At 40.4% G+C, this 17,799-nt stretch overlaps 1 protein-coding gene across 5 annotated transcripts in view; it reads left to right on the top strand.

Moving 5' to 3' along the window:
* The window catches only part of LOC140358743 (DNA (cytosine-5)-methyltransferase 3A-like), a 43,711-nt gene that overhangs the window by 12,587 nt on the left and 13,325 nt on the right, over window positions 1-17,799 (top strand). For 2 of the 5 annotated variants that reach the window (XM_072443796.1, XM_072443787.1), the window contains exons 3-8: window positions 693-800; window positions 9,042-9,171; window positions 9,542-9,579; window positions 9,654-9,770; window positions 17,049-17,249; window positions 17,342-17,500. In XM_072443796.1, the coding sequence (XP_072299897.1) occupies window positions 693-800; window positions 9,042-9,171; window positions 9,542-9,579; window positions 9,654-9,770; window positions 17,049-17,249; window positions 17,342-17,500 (753 nt within the window). Of the gene's footprint in view, window positions 1-692; window positions 801-7,447; window positions 7,544-9,041; window positions 9,172-9,541; window positions 9,580-9,653; window positions 9,771-17,048; window positions 17,250-17,341; window positions 17,501-17,799 lie in introns of those variants that run through there. The other 3 variants (XM_072443818.1, XM_072443812.1, XM_072443804.1) reach the window with 2 other exon arrangements.

The following is a 17,799-nucleotide window of genomic DNA, read 5'->3' as shown; positions in this document are numbered from 1 at the left end:
ATTTCCAGAGTTTAGGAGTAATTAAAACGACATGCAAACAGAACATCCGATTTTACAGTTTGCATGTCATTTAAATCATCTCCAGAAATCAGACAATTATCAGATTTTGGTGTGCATCGTAAACATAGCCACTGTCTGAAATGTGTTTTTTTAACCATAAAACTGAAACAAATAATTCAACGTCTGTGTCCATTGACAATTCATTAAAACATCCCAGATACGTTGTTTGACTGTCCAGACAGTTGGAAATGTAAACACAGATCTGTTCTGTAAAAGTGTGAGGTACTTTCTGATCTCGTCTCATCAGCTCATGTTACAAACAAAATTACTGCAAAATTCTGGTGTTTTAAATAACCTTGAAACCTGTGCCTGATTTAAAATCGAAACACCATTTTTAAATTGTGACCTGACTAAGGTTACAATCATGAATTGTAATCGTTATCGGAACTTTGCAGACTCATGCAGAAAGATGATTAAGAGAGTGGGATTCGATATGAAAATGTCAAAAAAGAATACACAATTTGTATTAATAATACACTTCAGTCAGGATATTTCAATTTGTATTTGGTTGATGATGTATTTAAAAAGTCTCAAAGTACAAGAGAAGTAATCGTTTGACTCGTCGACTGCTAAAATAATCGTTAGTAACAGCCTTAGTCCTAAATGTCTTGGGATCTCCTGTGTTTTTCCAGAGTGAGGACGGGGTGGACCAGGACAGCCCAGAGGAGGGGACCCCCGCCAGCCCACCCAATAAACGCCGTGTGGGACGACCCGGCAGGAAACGCAAACAGCTGCTTCCTGTGAGTACTGTAATTATGGTCTGCGTTTTGTCTGAAGCCTTAAAGGATTTATACAAGAAGAGAAATGATTTATTTTGTCTAAATGCCCCGTAGTGCTTTGTGAAAGATGAGAGACACATGAGATGAAACAATCCATCTTCACAAATCAGCTGCTGACAGTCACACTTGGATTTTTACCTGTGCCTTCCTCACCTGTCATGCCTTCTGTTCAACGGAGCGGAATAATAACAAACCATTTACGATTAAAAATAATGTCCTTATCTAATGTCGCTATACCTCATTTATACTGTCTTAAAACGTGAACCAGTTACTTTTAAAGTCATTGCGGTGGCTCACATGTATCGCTTTCTTGCCTAATGCCTTCTGAGCATCCTAATTATTCAGCACAATGAGTTCACAAGCGCTTTTCATTACTCTCAAAGACCAGAGCAAGTTTTGCCGTCAAAAGCTAAACAACAATGCTAACAGCGCACTTAAAAGCTCTATAATTACATGCAGGAAGCGTACAGTTTTCTTATTTTCACCTGAATAGCTACAGTACATTTCTGAAAAAAGGTCTGGTGTGGCTTTCCGGTCATTTGACGAACGTTCTCGTGCGAAAACACATGACTCTCCGTGGCGTGAGTCAATAATGCGCCGCAGGGGGCCGGAGTTGATGTAACAGGCAATCTGCAAGTAACCAGCACCCACACTGGAGTCAGTGTACACAAGGCTTAAATACAAAGCAAGTACTTTTAAGTATATAAAGTGTAATTACAGTTTAAATACATAATTATGTAGTTGACCAAGCTGTTGTAATGGTTGAGACACAAGAAATCCTTGTAGAAGAAGGACAAACATGTCCCCTCTGTTTATTCTGTGGAACTGCGTCAAAATATATGTTTACATGCACAACAGCACCACAGTCAAAGTAGTGGCTTACATGCTTCCCCCTTATCAAGACATGTCCCCATGTTTTCACATCTTGAACATGCACAAAACCCCACACAAATCACACATCAAACAATAACATGAACTACAGTCCTAGTCCAATCAAGTCCCAGAGGAAAACCAGAGGCCAGAGATCCAGCAGCTGTCCAGCATGGAGGGTCGCTGAAGCAGCAGGAGTACAGATGGACACACCCCGCTGAACACTCTCGGGTAGTGCCGTCAGGAACACTGGGCCAGGACCCACCGGGAACACCAGGTCACCGAACCAAGGCGTCTGCAGCACCCCAACAGGCACAACTACACACTGTGGCTCCCTTAAAAAGGCAGTGTATTCGGGCGCCCAAGTGCATGCACACAGCCTGGCCCTGGACATCAGTAGCCTCGACTCACGCACGCTCCATTCGGCACCAGAACACAAGGGTTCCGGCGGTATGCTGTCGGTCAACACCAGTCCAGACCAGCCATATCCTAGCCGAGAAGAGCTCCAACATCCGCCAGAAGATCGGACTCCGCATGCAAAAGAACACCAACAGCCAGCCACATGGAGGTCAGGTGAGCCAACCACGACCACAACCTCTTCGACCACGACGTCTTCAACCCCCCGTGAAAGGTGGCGGCAGCAGCCTCGTTGCCCCCAATGTAGCGGACCAAGCTAGTGAAATGAGTTGAGAAACAAGAAATCCTTGTAGAAACAACAGCGCCACAGCCAAAATAGTGTTTTACAATTACAATGTAAATGTACTGTGTAAGAATGGGGTAAAATATTGAGGTGCAGTGTCTATTAGACTTTGTAATAAAAAGACCAGCGTTTTCACAGAGAGGTTATTACTATAATGATCCAATATACTGAACAGGATATGAACTGCTGCTGTGAGTCTGAAGTCAGAGAGGATGGGTCTCGTGTTTGTCTTAGTGAAAGCCCCTCTGTGTGCGGGACGGCAGGCCTGGACTCGCTCTGTCAAAGATGGGACAAGGTTCTGTCAGGGAAACACCGCCTAATGATTCATGACTCAACTGTAGTATAATGCACTTACTTACACCTTAATATATTTAAAGACATGTATTAACATCTGTCACCACTGACCGCTGGGATTCTAGTTTAGGTCTAGTTATTCAATAGTCTAGTAGGTCATTATGGCAGGTGTTACACATTGAAACATGATGAAAAATGAACAATGAATATTCTGCTTTGTCCAAATATCACACTTCATATGATGCTGTTAGGGACTATTTTTACTGTTTGTCCAGTCAAATCCATCTTTAAAAATTGTGTCCAGTGCTGGTCATTATAGACCACACAATGGACAGTGATGGAAAAACAACAGCGAACAGCAACAGGTCTTGAAGAGGAAACAACACGACTGAAAACAGATAAAATAGTTTAACAACCTGTGATTGTGAATAAACACACTTAAATGAACAGTTTTACTGTAAATGTGCTAGCTTTAGCTGTTTAGCGATGCTTTAACTGTTAAAGGATCAATAGTTTCCCAAAGTAGAATAATTCAGTCTTTATATTTATTTATCCATCTAGACTAGAATTTGTATTGTTAAATAATTTAGAGCAAGAGGCCGAGGTTTTAATCCAGCCCTCCAAACATATACGCTTAATGCGTCCCACACCTTGGACTTTTTCTTTATTTATTCCATTTTGTCCACTATTATATAAAAGTGAACTCTCTAGCTGCTTAATATGCTGTACATAAACATAAAGCTGTAACATACTTGTTTCCAGTCAAATCAATCATTCTGTGAAGCACTAGGGTGCTTGTACTCCAAACCCAAAGTAAAAAAGGACCCTAAAATAAAACGAAAAATGAATAAACTTTGATATGGATTCCGCCTGGACATGTTTGCTTTATTACAAGTCCCTAAAACTTATTTTTAGTGAATTTACCTTCAGCTTTTAAAAGAGAATTGTCAAAACCCAAGCCATAAGTCCTGTTCCTGTTCCTGCTGCTGATGCATGAATATGGAGTCTTTCCTGCTGCAGATTTGTGCAACAGCGTCCACACAGAACTATTACTAGGCTATATAAAGCTCTTTATTTATTATAGTTTTTATAGTTTTATTTTTTGCGTTATTTTACATTTCACGGCTGCAACCCAGTCTGAGCGGGGATACAGCCCGTGGCCCAAGATGAGTTTGACACCCGTGATTTAGCGTCTGCTCACTAGTGCAGGACTATGCAGTGAATGAGGGAGGTTTATTGCTGTGGTTGTGTTATTTTTTCATTTTTAAGTGATATTTTAACATAACTTTAATGGCTGTAGAACATGTTGCCCATCACAGCTATTGTGATCGGTGGGTTTGTAGTTGTGGTGATGAGTTGGCAGGTTTATGAAATAAACTTCAGCAACCGTAACAGCAATAAAGTTTTCTGTTTCTTGACTCTGACTTTATTAATAGTAAAAGTAGAAGTGAACTGTGGTAGATGTAGTACTAGTAGCAGTAGTAGTGGAGTGGTAGAAATAGATAGTTTTTTCCATTTTTTATTTTTTAAATTAAAGAACATATAAAAACAAACACAGAGAAAGAGAAACACAACCAGAGAGAGAGCAAGCACAAAATAAAAGCAGCCGACATCCAACAAATAAATGAGGTGAATGAAGTGAATCAAGACGCGGCTGAACACAAAGACACACGTAGAGCGCCGACATGCGATATACAGCGGTCTGCAGTTTAGAACTTGCAACAGGGAAATTAGATTTTCTTGGTCCAACCAGATCATAAGACAACCCTGCATCACTATCGTGGACCATATTTTTGTTTAAATATCTCATGTTACAACGTAACACTCCCTCGCTGAGAACAAGCGCAGGAGCAGATGAACCAGATTTGAAGACATAGACACAGGTAAATCAGCTCACACAGAGTCATCAAGGACAGAGGGGACAGTAAGGACAGAGGGGACAGTAAGGACAGCTCTGATGTGTTGTCTGTTTGTTAAGCTTCAAAATGCTGTGTGTTGTAATACAATCCAACTAATTTTGACCCCCGGTTCAAAAGACAACCTGTGTACATATAGTACATATAGTATGTAAATATCTCATGTTACAACGTGGGAACCTGCGCTTATTGACAGGTGTGGCCGTATATGTATAATTCCTTGTTTCTTAGTACATTTTGTTGGACCGGCTTTTATTCTTGAAAGCTCTATAGCCCAAAAAGTACGGTGTATTGCTGTGTAACTGGACCTGTAAGTATATTATACATAGTAGTATAGTAGTCTTTCTGGTTGAAGCCCCAAGGTTCCTTTGACTGTCTGGTCCACATTAGGCCCTTCTCAGAGACGAGTGTGTCCAGAAATAGAGCCTTTGTGTTAGGCTCAGGGTGGAGCTGCCTCTGATACTGTAGAGAGGAGCCAGAGGGGAGGACTATACACTGTTACTACGGTGCAGCATGTGCTCAAGTCTAAGGCAGGTCTAACAACAAAGGAAAGTGTACCTATATAAGTGACCCAGACAGAAACCCCTGCCAAGACTCTGGTCCTGAATCGCAGTGAAGATTTTCTATTTGTAGAATAAATGCAGTCATCTGTTATCTGAAAATGACTTCTCGGTTTAAACTGAAATAGGGCAAACTAATGTTGCAAAGACAAGAATGAAAGCAAAAATGTTAAAGATTGTAACAGTTATTTTCTTTGTTCAGGTACTTCATTTTCCAAATACAACATTTACTCTACTCTACTAACTCCACCAAATAATAGACACATCACTAGGTGATTTTGATGATTAGATTTATCTTAGCATCTATATAGATACACTCTGACCATCATTATTCTGGTTAACTGATTTTTTTCTGGCCAGTGTAACCAATATAAGCAGCTATTGCAACCCTTTATTAGTCCATGCTTCACTCAATGCAACCCTTTTCTCTTCAAACTACTCTCCCTCTTGATAGATTTATAATGTATAGAATGGCCAATACACAATAATAAAGATTTTGTATCACTATGAGACAATACATTGGCCTAGAATACATTTGTAACTTAATTAATGTGAGGCTTGACTCACTGCAGTCCGTTTGTTTCAGAAGGGTGTCTTCTGGTATTTCACGCACCTCGGTCAGCCCTCAGGCGAGGCGTGGCCTGAGGGCTGGCACATCACTAAATTAATTTTCGATTAATGGCCCAACCTCACTGCTCGCCCTACTTCTCAATAACTCCACAGTCCTTTCCCTTTTCCTTGGCGCTGTCGTTGCTTGTGTTGGCGCATGTGTGGAACAGCTGCCGGGGTTTCATTTCTTTGTGTGAGCGGCGGCAAGTGTGTGTAGAATTTGTGGCGTTTGGCTGTTTGAAGTGCGCACTACGACTGAGGAGATCGAGGACCACATGCCCAAACATTTATGTCATGGCTTAAGACATCACTTCACAGCCGCATGTGTAATACTGGAGTCTATGGGTTTAGTATGAAAGGCATCGGGGAAAGAAGTTACTGTGGAATGTAGTTTTACAAAGGGGCAGTAGAAGCAGGAAAAATGCAGCAGCAGCAGCAGCAGCAGCAGCAGCAGCAGCAGCAGCAGCAGCAGCAGCAGCAGCAGCAGCAGCAGCAGCAGCATATGTGCAAGACCAAATCTGTGTTTATAAAAGTGACAATGGTTCACTAGCATTCACTACTCTATTGTATAATGTATTTAGTTTTCTTATTTTGTTGTAATTAATGGTAAAACAAAAATCCTCATTCTACTCTAAGAAGCTTACATTATGTGCTACACATGTTTTAACTTACTGTAGTTTTAACTTTGGTGCATCAGGACAAAGTTTTATTGATGTTCCATTAAGAAGTCATAAAAAACAAAACTGTTGACACATGATCAAAGCACAGGCACATGTGTGTTCTTCTCATTGGCCATTCTTGTCGTGCACTATTGTTTATTGTTGGCCATTTCCTGTTGCGCTTCTGTTCGTGACGAGGCGCCGAGGAACACTTTACAAAACATGAAAATGCCAGGTACTTTCCATATGTCACTGAATTTTATTTAGTGTTGTATTATGTTTTAATATATAATGTGTGAGTGTGCAGTATAAGCACGTCATGTTATTACACGCATTTTCACACACATATGTATTTATTAAGATCTTTTTGACAACATGCTGTTCTTCGGGGTACACTGTGAAAAATATTCATTGACCTTATGGCAAAATTAATCAAGTAATTGTAAGTGTCGCATTTTGATAATCGTAATAATTATTTTGACATTTTATAACAAAGACAGTGTAATTATTAAATCAAAATGTCCAAAAAAACCATACTACTTCTTAGTTCCTAAATATTCTCTATCTCGAACCCTTCAGTTATATTTCAAATTATTATTTATATTTATTTTGGTTTAAAAAGTCTCAATCTACAAGAGAAAATTGTTTGACTAGTCGACTGCTAAAGTAGTTGTTCTGTTGTACTATTGACGTCGGTGGAAAAGTCACAGCAGTATTTGTAGGAGGAGCAACACTAATAGTTGAAGTAGTTTTAATAGTAAGCAGTCAACGTTAGTTAAAACTTTAACTAACACACTATATTTTGAAGCTGTATTAAGCAGAATACCGTAGTTTATTTTTGCCCGCGCAGTTCACGTCAGGAACAGTTCAAACGAAGGGCAGCGCTTTCTTAAAACGGAAGTGCTCAGCCGCTCGCACATGCTCACCGTTCACTTCCTGTTCGATGTCGCAGAGTTTGAATCACGCCTGCACACTTAGCAAAACCCGATGACTATTTCAGACATTTTAACAGAAGTCGGACCAAACCAGGCTGACATTGGTATGGCATTTACATTTGGCCCATAAGACGACCGCAAACCCAGGTTCTGCTGAATGTGTAAGTAGATCACTAAAACTAAAAATATTTAGCTCTCATGTTTTAACTTCAGAAAGTGCTTAATGCAGCTTCCGATTTTGAGCTAGTTAATATTGCTAATACATTCTCAGAAAGGATGCAAACGAGCTAATAAGAGTCCAAGACACCTCATTTCTTAATATTTTGCTTTACTGTTATTAATATTTTGTTACTTATTGATTTGTTAAATACTTTATTTTGTAGCAAGTCTGAGTATTTAAAATAGTTAATATTATTATAATTTTAATCATGTGTCTTGGCTTTTTCTACATTGTCATATCACTGTATGACTTGTATTGTATGTACAGAATGGTTTTGATACATCTTTGTGCCTCTTTTAACGTTTCCTCTCATCAACACTTCTGCTAACTTTTCAACTTCTTAAAGTCTTTTTCTTTTCTTGGGCAGACACAGAAAAGTCTTGTTTGCGACGATCAAATTATTGCAGAGAAAGACTTAATTTAACCCTCTTTTACTGCAGACCGAGCAAGAGCTTGTCACATAAATAATAGTCTTATTCATAGACCTAGTTAGTTGCTCTAAATCTGATGTGATTTTTTTCCTACAAATCAGGCTTTTTAGGTATGATCTGGTGCAGAACAGCTCTGTTTTTGCTGAGTTTAATGTCTCTGTACATTGTCTTTTCAAATAAAGACTAATCTAAACTAACTGTAGAATATAATGTTTGTCCAGGGGCTTTTGAGTGTCTTTTACTGCCCTGCTCACCTGCTCATTACTTCTTTGTGAGCTTGTTGGCACTCACCACAGTTAGTGTAGCCTTTGAGCTCCACAGTCACCCCTGCTTCCCTCCATTTTAACTCAGCTCCAATAAAACCTGTTAGCGGCGTGTACACTTAAAACCTCCTGGCCTTTTCCTAGCTTTAGCCTGATGTGATGTAGTGAGAGCAGAATGTCGTAGGCCTAATCATGTTTAGTCAACTTAAAATGTTACAAACTGGAGCTAATGAAGCGGCTAAACTATGGCATCAAACAATAGTATTTTCTGTGTTCAAAGTGTAGTCCGCCTAAGGCCCAAAGCCGCTGGGTATGTTCCAGCCAGCAATGCTTAATAAGTAAATAATCAACTAAATTGTATCACTATACTAATATTAAAATTATATAGAAGAAGAAGAATTTTTAGATTATGAGATGAAGTTTCATGAAAGCTGTGCTGTCAAGATCAATGATTATCTTTTAAAATGCAAACTTAACTTCATTCTACCAAATCTTGGCTTCCATTAATCATTAGCTGTGCTAGAGTGTGTTAGTGTTTTGTGTTAATGTGTTTGGGGGTGTTAACTGCCCTGATCGTCTGCAGACACAGCCGGACCTCTGTGTCCCACTAACAAGCCCAGACTAATAACTGTATGCTTGTAGCTCTTTGATACTTGTTTTATGCATTATGCACATGTGTGGAGCCTGCTTTAGTGCAGCTGTAGTCAGACCGAAAGCTAGACGCTGTTTTTTTTCTGTTTCCTAGGAGATGGCGACCTCTGACCCATGTGCGAATGCCCCGCCCACTCCACCTGAGGAGCCAGAGCCCTCCCCCTCCCCACGCAAGAAGGGTCTCCGAGGGCGACGGAGAGCGGAGCAGTCTGAAAAGAGCAAAGGTGGGGGCTTAACCCAAAGCGTGTGAACTTGGTGCCATTTGTAGAGGCCTATTATGCAGTTTTTTACTTCAAATATCTGCAATAATTCAATCATTGATAAATTTTTGTGGCTCTCCAAATACTAGCCACACATGAATGTATGTGTATCTCACATCTTTATGGATAAAAACTGTGGCCTCATAGATAGATGTACCTTTACAACGACAATGTCCAGTCTATCAGTTATTTGCATTAGGGCATGTGACACACACGCCGTATAAACTGGAGTCAGGAATGTTCCTCAAACCTTAAACTGACTTTCAAATGAGACACTGCTGCCTCATGATATGCACTTGTTGTTTTTACATTCATTAATGCAATATTTTTTCAGACGAGCCAGAAGACAGAAACTGCGACTCTCCGAAAGAGGTGAGCGAGCTCCGTCTGCAACATGGCTCCACTGGGTCACTGTTCATACTGACATGTTCTGTCTGTGGTCAAAGGGAGAGGCAGGGAGGCTGCGGAGGAAGCCAGTGCCCAGAGTGACGTTTCAGGCTGGAGACCCCTACTACATCAGTCGCAGACAGAAGGAGGAGTGGCTCAGCCGCTGGAAGATGGAGGTGGGACCAAAAACTGCAGATTAAAAACTTCAGAAGCTGCTTGTAAAAGCTACACAACTCATAGTAGAAGTTTTATTAAGTGTTAAAAGCTGTATATTTTGCTGGATAAAGGTTGTATACTGTATTTTCTATACAGATACATTTGTTTTTACATTTGGTTCACTGAGGTCTTTCCTAGCTCAAATATATAAACATTCAACTATAATATATGTGTAAATGTTGAACGTGGAGCGCAATTTTGACCTAAACAAATGCATTTACTTAGAATATACAATTTTGACCATTAAATATATTTTAAAACTTAAAACATTAAGTGTTTTTTGTTTGTCTATTTACCCATGTTTTACCTCTGGAGTGAATGGCCACGGCAGAAGTAAACGACCTGTGTTTTTGACCTGTGTAAATGAGTCCTCAGAGACTTCACACTGATTCACTTTCTCTTTGTCTCGATTCAAAGGATTCTGCAAACTCCACTTCCACATTCCAGTACTGATACTATCTAATACTTCTGGATTGAAAATCACTCTGTACAAATGTATTTTGTAATACTTGCAGACTATTACAACCTTTTCTACAATGGGAAAATTTAGCCAGTTCAAATAATATATTTGCCATCACTGGGTCATAAAACCTGTGGTACAGCTGAATATTTACACACCCTATGTGTTATCCATACATTATGTTAACTATTATATTATACATACATTCCACGTCTGTTGAGGGATGTTTTAGCTGACCCAACTCGGCTGTAAGTCAGTGCTTTGTGCTGTAGGAAGTAAAGAAAAACTGGAAGTTATTGGACGTGAAAAGGGAGGATGTTGATGTCGTTAATGGGTTGAGGGGTTAAATGTTTCCAGGTTTCTTCAGCAGAATGAGTGTTCACACCCCCAACTCTGTCTTAAACCACATCTTCCCTTTTACAGACAATCAAAACCTGGCACAGTTTCATTCACCACAAGAAATTACAGCCAATAAAGTCAACTCATCGTGGGGCTGAAGTGCTTTGTAATTAGGCCCGAGCGCCACAAGCTGGCGAGAGGCCTATTAATCTTGTAAGGCCGTGCAAAGCACGGCTGCGAAAGTGCGCACGTAGTGCGCACGAAATCGAGCGCGAAGCGCTCGCCCACTTCCAAACACTCACTAACGCACTCCTTCACTCACGCACGCCCCGTGCATACTAATTAGTAGTAGGAAAATGGAACATTATCGTTGTAAACGGGCGAAGCCCGTGCAAAAGTGCGCACTAAACGAGCACTTTACATATAAAGCACTCATTTGCCCTAAGTAGCTCACAAATACGTTCCCCATCTCTTGCATGTTCCGTGCATATAAGCATGTAATGCAAAAATTGAACATCATTACTGTATAGAGGGCCAAAAACACAAAGTGGGCGGAGCCCACTCAAAATTATCGAAAGTACCCGTCAGTGACCAGGGACCCACACCATGAGGTAGGAAAGCGCGAGCGCTTTCCGAAAATGTATAGTTTATGATATTTGAAAAATGGGAAACATTGTTTTCGCATCGGAATATTATTCTTTCTTTCTTTCTTTCTTTCTTTCTTCTTCTTCTCGGGACCAACCCCCCTATTTTTCACCCAGTGAACATTGACCAAAAGTCACAAAAATTTGCACACCTCTAAAAATCGTGCCTCTCTACATTCTGGCTATTTCCCTTTTCTAAAATAAAAAAAAATTGGCGCGTCAGCGCCCCCAAATGTACCAAAAATGCATTGAGAGATAGGAAATGACCCAAAAAAAAATCTGATCGTAGAATCATGAAATTTGGCGCAGAGGTAGATGGTGACAAGAGAAGTAAAAAATATTATTACGGCAACATCGTCCGCCCAACCAAATGTCGGCCATATTGGTTCAAAATTGGCAATGCATGACTCAGGAGTTTTTCCAAATGTCGTACTTTTACGAACTCCTCCCAGGGTGTTGGCCCTAAAAAGCTGAAATTTGGTGAAAATGGTACTGAGGAGTGGGACATCAAAAGTTATTCAAATTACATTGATACCCGTCACGGTCTCTGTGCGGCGAAGCCGCAAACTTTAGCTAGAATTTCAGAAATCTCCCAAATTTAACATTTCTGCCGTTTGCGCAGATAAAGTCCGAATTGCGTCAAATTAGAATCAGTTGTTAAACTCTTTGCCCTAAACCTACTTGAAGTTAAATAAATTAATTTGGCGCCACAAACCCCCCCGTACAGATTTTATATGGAGGTTAAATGTTTAGTTTTGCGAAATTATATGAAATTTGACAAACAACTCAATTTTAGCATCCTCATCAAAAAAGTCAATGAGACCCATGTCATAATTGTTATGGCTTTGCCGTAGCGATGACCAAAACCTCCCACGTTATTCCAATGGGGAAATCGCCAGAACATGTTTACACTTTATACTTTCACAAACTCCTCCCAGGGCGTCAGCCCTATTAACCTGAAATTTGGTGAGACTCATCTTCAGGGGTGTACCATCAAAAGTTATCCACATTTTTATTCAAAAAGTCACGGTCTCTGTGCGGCAAAGCCGCACATTTTGCCAAGAATTCAAAATAAAATTGCTTTTTGATGGTAAAACAAAGGGGAGAAGATGTGACAGCGTCACAGATTCAGCAGTAGATGTAATAAAAGGACAATTGGGGCGCGTTAGCGCCCCCTCCTCGTGCGGCGTGGCGGCGGCGTGGCGAGGGCCGATCATTGCCGCTTGCGGCTTTAATTCTAATTATTTTGGCAAGTATTTTGAAGGAAAACAGTAACCTATTTCTATTTATTTCGGTATTGGTTTGATGTCAATAAGTTCTCAGATATTAAGCATAGATTTCTAAGCTTCCCCATCTTTGTGAGTCCATATCATCTTGTCTATGCCCTATCTCGTCAGGCCACAGTGGTTAAGCAGGGATGGGCCGTGGAGGTGGCACTTCACCCACCTTGCCATGTGTGTCCATGTACACATGTTTATGTGTGTTATGAGTGTGTTTGTGAGCGTGAATGTGTGACCGGTGGATTTGTCGTGTTTAGGGCATGTGTGTCATGTATGTCCATAAACCTGCACTGTCCTCAACAAATAAACTCACAGAATGCATGTTTTTGTTTTTGAACAATACAAAATTAAGTAATTAAATAAATGATTGATTTGTCGCCGTAATGTCGCACAATGCAGCGATAACAAAGCAACAACTTTTTTGGTGTGTATTTTGTGCAAGTTTTGATTTTGTGAAAAGTTACCACATACTTACATTTGCATAAAAGCAGTAAATTATTATTTGAATAAAATAAAATATATAGATTGGCTTGCCGTTTGCAGTGCATTTAGTCTAGGCTTTGTTTTGAGCTTCTCGTTCCAGACTTTGCCTCATTTCATTACATGTTTTTTCCCCTTGAGCTATCTATCTTTCAAAAATCCCGACCAATTGTATCCAGACTGGATGCGCACTGCTTCTAACACATGTGTTCTGACCCTAACACGTCCCCTGGTGTTGTTGAGTCTGGTGCTTATGTAGCCTTTGACCTCTGATACACTCACAATGCCGCCCTTTCCAGTCATCATTGCTTTTTAAACCCCTGCGGCTACCAGACATAACTCTACACCCAAACATCTGTTCACTGCGGGAGCAGCTAAATCACTGCTTTTAGGTTTGGCCAATCAGAGCCGGGCATCAGGGCTCAGCAGACGGCTATAGCGCGGCGTTTTTGCTTTGAAACCTCAGAGAAGGGAAAGTGTCCAGGATGACAGGAAGGACGCAACGTGGAGATGGAGATGTCCGCGCTGTAAGTCTCTCTGGCTTTTTCCCTTGGCCGATCAGCAATAGAGAGTGCATTGAGATGGATGTAACAGTGATGCCAGTATTTCTGACTTGTGCACTAGAAAATGCATATAATGTCTTGTCTTCTGCTGGTATTGTTATTATTGAGGAAAGTTTTTTGATGTACCAAACACAGACTTACTCTTGTGCGTGCGATTTATTAAGATATTCCTTGGCTCCTATGGTGTCTGACAAGAGCTTGTTGAAAAGTTTTATTTGTTTATCTGCTTGCTTGCCGTTTGTTACATGCAATCAATGTTTTTTGTTGTTTTTTTTTTTGCCCTGGCGGAAAGAGTTATAGCGAAAACTGTAAGAAATTTATATACTGGTAAAATTGAGTCAAATGGACTGGTTATCATTTTACAGAATAAGATGACTTCCTCCTTGACCTGCTCCTTGACTTTTGTTCAGAGCAGGGAAATCTAGACTTCTAGAGTAAACAGCTGTCCAATGTTTGATATAATATTTGATTTAACAGTGATTTGTTGTTACTCGATGCACTTCTGCTTGTGTGTGTTTGACTTGGAAGAGTTCATGCAAAGGTCAGGGTCAGTAGCAGTTTAAAGGGGGCGTGGCTTCGGAGGTGGCTCTTTGGCGCGGTCATGGGGTCAGAGTTCAAAGGTGACGGAGGAGAGGCCTGAGAGTGAAAACACTGACCGGGACACAGGGTCTGATAAAGTTTAAAGTCATAACTCACGATATTACTACCTCCGCTGGGTCCACTCTGTATTACGGTCCCCTCTAGCATTTGTTTGAACCCTCGAATGAAAACACACATGGCTTTATGTCTAAATCATTCAATCAGACGTAGTTTAATCATTTACACAAAGCAAGGAGTGCTTAAACAATGACAATAATAACAATTTGTTTACCCTATTTGTTTTTCCACCCGTCATTTATTCCCATCCTGCACATATCATGCCTACACGATCAAACAACAGTATGAATTGGATTGTGCGGGGGAATTCCAACTGCAGACCCTCTGGTGGTAGGCAAGCTGGCTCTACCGCCTAAGCCACTGTTTGCGGAGGTTTGGTGAATGGCCCTTAACTGTGTGTAATCAGTGTGGTGTTGGAGCCTGTTTGTGTGACTGCAGAGGAAGGCGTCACAGTGACTCAGTGCTTCTTCATGTAGGATGGTCACATGACTACTGTTACCAGGCAACAGACACAGCTTCATCCACTGATGGGTTTGGGGATTAGACCAGAGTCCAGGCCTGATCAACATTCATGGATCAAGTACTTTCAATCAGGGATGACAAAAGGAAGGTAAAACAGAGACGTGTTTTACCTTTATGAGGAATCCTAGTGGTTTTAGTTTTACTTTTCTGTGCAGTGCCATAGAGAAACTCTGTCCTGTCCCAGATGTTTCCTCTCTCACTACAATTGTTCCTGCTCTTTAGAATGTGTGGTCTGTCTATGGCCCGTGTAACTGCACCATTAGGGCTTTTATTGGGTCAGGGGTCAACAGGAGTTGGATGGGGTGACCCCGCAACCTCTGGGTCAAACTGAGGAGACACTGTCACAACCTGACACTCACTTTTACTGTCTCTTCCTCCTGGATTTACACCTTCCACCTCTATTGTCTTTATATGCTGCTGCTTGTGTCTGTGTTAGAGCTTTGGGCAAAAAGGGCTCAGATTTAGAACCTTTACAAGATTTACTGATAGATAGTTACACTCCTAGAAAACATTATGAAATAAAAGAGTGGAGTAAACTCCAGCAAATGCTTCATGAGCCAGTGCTAGTGCAGCCTCTGCAGCTCAGTGAGACTGGAATTCTGAAGGTTTTGAGCTGAACATGAGACTCTGGCTGAACATAAACTGAGAATGTGTTTAAAGCAGTATGAGCACAGGTTACATATGCTTAACAGGGAACAATTGTTTTTGTGCCTTTTTCCAAGAATAAACTGGAAAAGTCCCCCTTGTCTATAAAAAATGCAGCTCTAGTTTATGCAGACAGAACACTCATTAGACAGTTTTAATAAGTAAAGAAAAAGGTGAGGAACAATGTTGGAATATGATAAAATTATTGAGCTATATATTTTTTTCTAATAATTTTCTAAGAAAAACATAATATAACATGGTTATAGTTGATAAACTTGTCATGTTTCATCATGTTTTAAGTAGAATGAGTAAACAAATGTGATATTGACAAAAAATCAGACAATATTTTAGCAATTCAAGTTTAAAAGTTTTGGTTTAGTTGATAAAAACAGAGTTAGCCGTGTTGTAAGAATAGACTTTTTTAATAACTTCTCCTTTCTTCTGCTGGTCAGTTGCATGTCTGTTACAGACATAATTTCCACTTGGGAATGAATCAAAGATTCTGATTCTGATGTCACAAAAAAACCTTGAACCCGCTCACAGCCAAACAATTAGAATAATTGCTTGGATCTATTCGTTAAATTAAATAGTTTAATTTTGTTTCAGGAGGTTCTCTTAAAAGCGTTTGAGTTTGTTTTTCTCTTCCTCTAAGACTTTTCTGATGCCTTCTGATTCTAAAGCCAACACTTGTTGTATTTTCACTGAATCTGTGTCAAGAGCCATAAAGCTACTATTCATCAACATTTTAATCTATTTGCACTACTTTACTTATACTACAAAGTGTTATGTCTATTATCAATTTTACCATTACTATTATCATAAATTAATCTGTATTTTTGCATAGAAATGAAAGTGTTATTATTGAGGTTATTAAATATATTTATATAATGAATAATATATGATCATAATTCTATATACTAATATTTCTAGAGCAAATATAATGACCGTTCCCGTTGATTTTAGTGGAAAAGGCACGTAGCGTCTTCTATCTTGTACTTATCTTGTTATTTTCCATCTATAATTCAGTAATACAAAGCTTTATCCTCCTGCTGTACTCGTACGAACCCTTTGAACTCTCTTCACCCTGGTGCCACGCCCTCTCGCTCACTTCCTGTTTAGACACAATTAGTGGATTGTTCCTAGAGCTTGGAGCGCTGTGGCCATGATCGAAAGCATTTGCCACATCACAGAGAAACGGCTCCCAGCTCCTACTCTTGAAAAACTCTTGAGATTGTTCATGAATAAGAGGTATCACACAACTAGGGCTGGGCAATATTGTCAAAAATAAATATCTCAAATTTCTTTTGCATTATCTTGATTATTTTTCTCACAAAGGATCAGAAATTTGAAGTTCAAGTGTCAGACCATAACAAGAAACACAAAAGAGCAGAAATATCACTTTATAACCTTGTTTGGGAGTTTACACTTGACGTTTCAGTCTCTTTTTGAGGTAATTTCCAATGGTTTTCATTATAGTCGATACATTTTTAAATTTAGCATTTCTTAACAACAATTGCCATGTCATTTTCCCCCGATCGTTCTCCCACCTCTACACACAACACGTTCAGAATGTGTATACTGTATATGTGTATACATATTGTGTACAGTTTGTTTTGTTTATGAAGTAGTGTATTGATCTCCTCCCCAGGCCGAGCAGCGAGCTTACAGGGAGGCCGAGATCAGTATGATGGACGACTTATCGGAGGTGGATTTCCAGAAGGAGGAGCCATCCAGTCCTGCCCCTCCCTCCTCCCAGCAGCACACAGACCCCGCTTCTCCCACCGTTGCCATGACACCGGAGCCCGCCGCTCGGGGAGACCAGGCCACGCCCAGAGAGATAGAGTACCAGGTAAATAACTTTGATCTCTGTATGTAATGTGTGTGTACTGAACGTCTTTGCAGGAACATGACACTGATACATAATATTTACTAAACCCACAGGACGGTCGCGGCTTTGGCATCGGCGCCCTGGTGTTTGGGAAGCTGAGGGGCTTCTCGTGGTGGCCCGGCCGGATCGTGTCCTGGTGGGTGAGCGGCCGGAGTCGGGCGGCAGACGGCACTCGCTGGGTCATGTGGTTTGGTGACGGCAAGTTCTCTGTGGTGGGTTGAATACGACGTTTTATGACCTGTAATGTTTATGCTGATACTAACATCTCCATTTAATGAGAATAAACTGTGGCTCAATTGTAACTTTCCTTAAAGCAGACAATACATGATCATATGTTTCTACCTTAAATGTTTGTGCTGCTCAGAATTGTCCAAAAGCCTTCGTCAAAGAGGATGATTGACATATCCCAAAGCTTGCCAAAGAAAAGCATGCTGAAAATGAAACAATCATGCATTTTTTCCATTTTTTAAACATTTGAACTGGTCACAACCATTAGAGTAGACATACACAC

This window comes from Eucyclogobius newberryi, unplaced genomic scaffold (genome assembly GCF_026437365.1).
Source record: "Eucyclogobius newberryi isolate DKJ021-1_F unplaced genomic scaffold, fEucNew1.0.hap1 SCAF_1, whole genome shotgun sequence".
Taxonomy (NCBI): domain Eukaryota; kingdom Metazoa; phylum Chordata; class Actinopteri; order Gobiiformes; family Gobiidae; genus Eucyclogobius; species Eucyclogobius newberryi.
The sequence above is the reverse complement of the archived record's forward strand: the minus strand, read 5'-3'. Positions and strand labels throughout refer to the sequence as shown.